The following is a 2,866-nucleotide window of genomic DNA, read 5'->3' as shown; positions in this document are numbered from 1 at the left end:
TACAGAACGGTGTTTCCTTAGGAACCTGTATCACTTTATTAGAAAAAGATCTACAGCATCGTTATCTTTTTCAATATCTAACTCATTTTGTAGTCAACATTTTTGTTAACTACAAAAACAACCGTATGGAGAAGATCACACGTGACAGCTTTACTTAATATCGTTGGTAGCAATTCCGACATCTATATCCCAATTTCAATAAACATTCGTACTCTCCTATACTAAAACATGTAAATACTTTCTTTTTTCGACTTGCCAACCAACATAACAAATTGGGACAGAAATTAAATAAGAACAAGGATGGTAGGATACAACCAGCCAAGATGGAGTAAGGACCATAACTAGCCACCAAAATAGAACTTACTTTCATGAGCTTGCAAGGATCCTGTATATGAAGTAAAGAAGCCATGTGAGCCACATTCACTTGATAGAAGCATGTACACTACCCTACCCACACATGATCAACAATTTCTGATAGTAACACTACACTACATAAAACAAAATTTTGCAACCTTCTACTGTCTTTTTATATTAAGAGATCAAGTTTCCCTTTTTTTTTTAAATAAATAAAATCTGCAAGCACGCGCAAAAAGCGAAAAGGCCTGATATCCTACATCAGTGATCGGGAAATGCCAAACTTCATTCCAGATTCATTTTCATGTCATATGTCATTTGTGGATTTCCAGTAAAATTTTATTGACAATAATGGCACATTAAGTAACGTCTTAAAAAATTACATAAACTTAATCCTACATTCAATTTATTTCTGGAATTCACTGTTAAGCTTATTGATCCTATAGGCACATTAAGTTGGCCCTCAGCATTGATATTTTGGATATTTCAGATCAGATTTAAGATCCATCTACCTGCCCTTTCTCCTTATCCACTATGGACCCTATATCCTGTGGGGATAACCAATTTATTACTTAAAGAGTTAATCAACAGCAGCAACTCAGCAACCACTTTTATAATTACATAAATTCCATGTCTATGTAATATAAAACTTAAATGAATAGAAGAGCGGGTTAAATAGAGGGTCTTGATGTGTGTTTCGAAAAGTCATCAAGTGATACTAAACTTTAGAATCAGATAATGAGTTGCAATAACACGCGTTGTAGCAGTAGGAGATGGTGTTTTGTACTTTGGTTGTCATTTGATCATTTGAAATTCTCATAACAAGTTAAGTAGAAGTTCCGAGCATTCTACAATTCTAATTAAGCAAAGCAGTGTAACACTTAAATCCGCAGAGCTGAATAGTAAAAAGCAATAAGCCAAGCGGATTGTATGAAAATCATAATCCAAAGGTAGTTCTTACTATACCCATGAACAGAGCACATAACAAAGTCTAAGTGCAAATTGATACATGCCGAAACCTATTTGGCTATTTATAAGCTATTAAAAATAACATAAATAGTGTTTTATGGTTTAGCAACATGCAAAATAAATCATGCAAATTGGGGCCTTAAGCATGTATCTCAGTTCTAATCCCCCAACTTTCTTCATTTCTGCAAAGCCTCCCTCAACTAGCAAAAGACTATTTCATGTATCAGAGACTCTGTCCTCTTTTATTATTCTTCTTAACTACCCTTCAATTTTAGTTATGAAAATGCAATAGAGCCTTATTACAAGAAAGAAGATGGCAATAGAACCTGACCTCATTGTCAGTTCATCCCGATGTTTGAACCTTCTGCCAACTTAGCTTCACGCTCCATTCGTCGACGTTCCCTCTGTATCAATAAAACTTCAGTACCAAAATATCGAGTTCACACATACAAACATACATAAACGTCTACAGACATAACCAAAGTGGCAGGCAATTCTTGTTGCCTGACACAATTCCAGATTCTCAACAGTAGCATACTAAGAAGTTCATACAAACAACGTTATAAACGATAATAAAACCTACCCTCCGTTCCCAATACGGATTAAAGCAGACAAAATCATAGACAGGCGTAATCGTTGACACCAAAACAACATTTAGTCCAGTGAATAACAAAAGTGCAGCCATGGGACGCGTTTTATGCGGCATCTTTCTTTACGAACACAAGCTTAAAGCCCACCTACACAAAACATTTCCATTATCTTAATCATGCTCAGATCATACAAACAATCCCAATATCACATACTTATTCAAAAAAAAAAAAAAACCCAGGTGACAGAATCCACTAATCTAACATAAAACAGTCAAAGATCAAAACTTTTTCTATAAGCATACAAATAAAGAGTTAAATCATAAATCTTGATAATCTTATAACAAAATTTATTAATTAAAAACAGAACCCCGAATGAATTACTGAATATAAACCCTAATTAGGGTTTTGCTTGTTGGAGATTGAATGTAAGAATCAGAGGAAAAAGATGAGTGACTTACTTACTGATGTACAATCCCCTGTGTCAGTGTTGTTATCACGCTGTACAAAGAGCTATGTTTTCTTTTTGTGTCCCGCAGTGGTTATCTTCCAAGAGCTTTAGGTTCGAATTTCCCTGTATACAATTTGGAAGTGGTCCTATTACAAAAAAGGTTACAAAATGTCTCGGTTAAATTATGTACTACTATATGACTTTTGGCGGTGGCGGTAATGATGGCGACGATTAACTGATGGTGACGGATAGTAGTGTAGGTTATAGATATATCATAGTTTTGATAAATTATTGAATTTTAAAGTGAAAAGTTGGAAATGAAATTTGTTTAATAAAGTATAAAAATATAGATTTTTTTTTGTACTAATAACTTCTATGGATTTTTATGGTAATAATATTATTATTACTCCAAGAGTTTATTAATCCTTCCCCCGGATAACTTGAATAAAAAACCTCATCCGTTTGTTCTTTACGATAATAACTTCAAATGGATATTTATAAATCG

At 33.8% G+C, this 2,866-nt stretch overlaps 1 protein-coding gene across 2 annotated transcripts; it reads right to left on the bottom strand.

The window, feature by feature from the left end:
- On the bottom strand, window positions 1-2,527 carry LOC122582463. 2 transcript variants are annotated; one of them, XM_043754857.1, is made up of 4 exons: window positions 2,376-2,527; window positions 1,907-2,060; window positions 1,655-1,727; window positions 1-385 (listed from the first exon to the last, which is right to left on the bottom strand). In XM_043754857.1, the coding sequence occupies exons 2-3, from the start codon at window positions 2,027-2,029 to the stop codon at window positions 1,662-1,664; spliced, it is 189 nt and encodes a 62-aa protein (XP_043610792.1). In that variant the 5' UTR covers window positions 2,030-2,060; window positions 2,376-2,527; the 3' UTR covers window positions 1-385; window positions 1,655-1,661. The 2 variants fall into 2 exon arrangements, with proteins under 2 accessions (XP_043610792.1, XP_043610789.1); XM_043754854.1 differs by having other exon boundaries at window positions 2,372-2,521.
- Between the last annotated feature and the right edge of the window lie 339 nt (window positions 2,528-2,866).

This window comes from Erigeron canadensis, chromosome 9 (genome assembly GCF_010389155.1).
Source record: "Erigeron canadensis isolate Cc75 chromosome 9, C_canadensis_v1, whole genome shotgun sequence".
NCBI classification, from domain to species: Eukaryota; Viridiplantae; Streptophyta; class Magnoliopsida; order Asterales; family Asteraceae; genus Erigeron; species Erigeron canadensis.
Note: the sequence above shows the minus strand (reverse complement) of the source record. Positions and strands in the feature narration are given on the sequence as shown.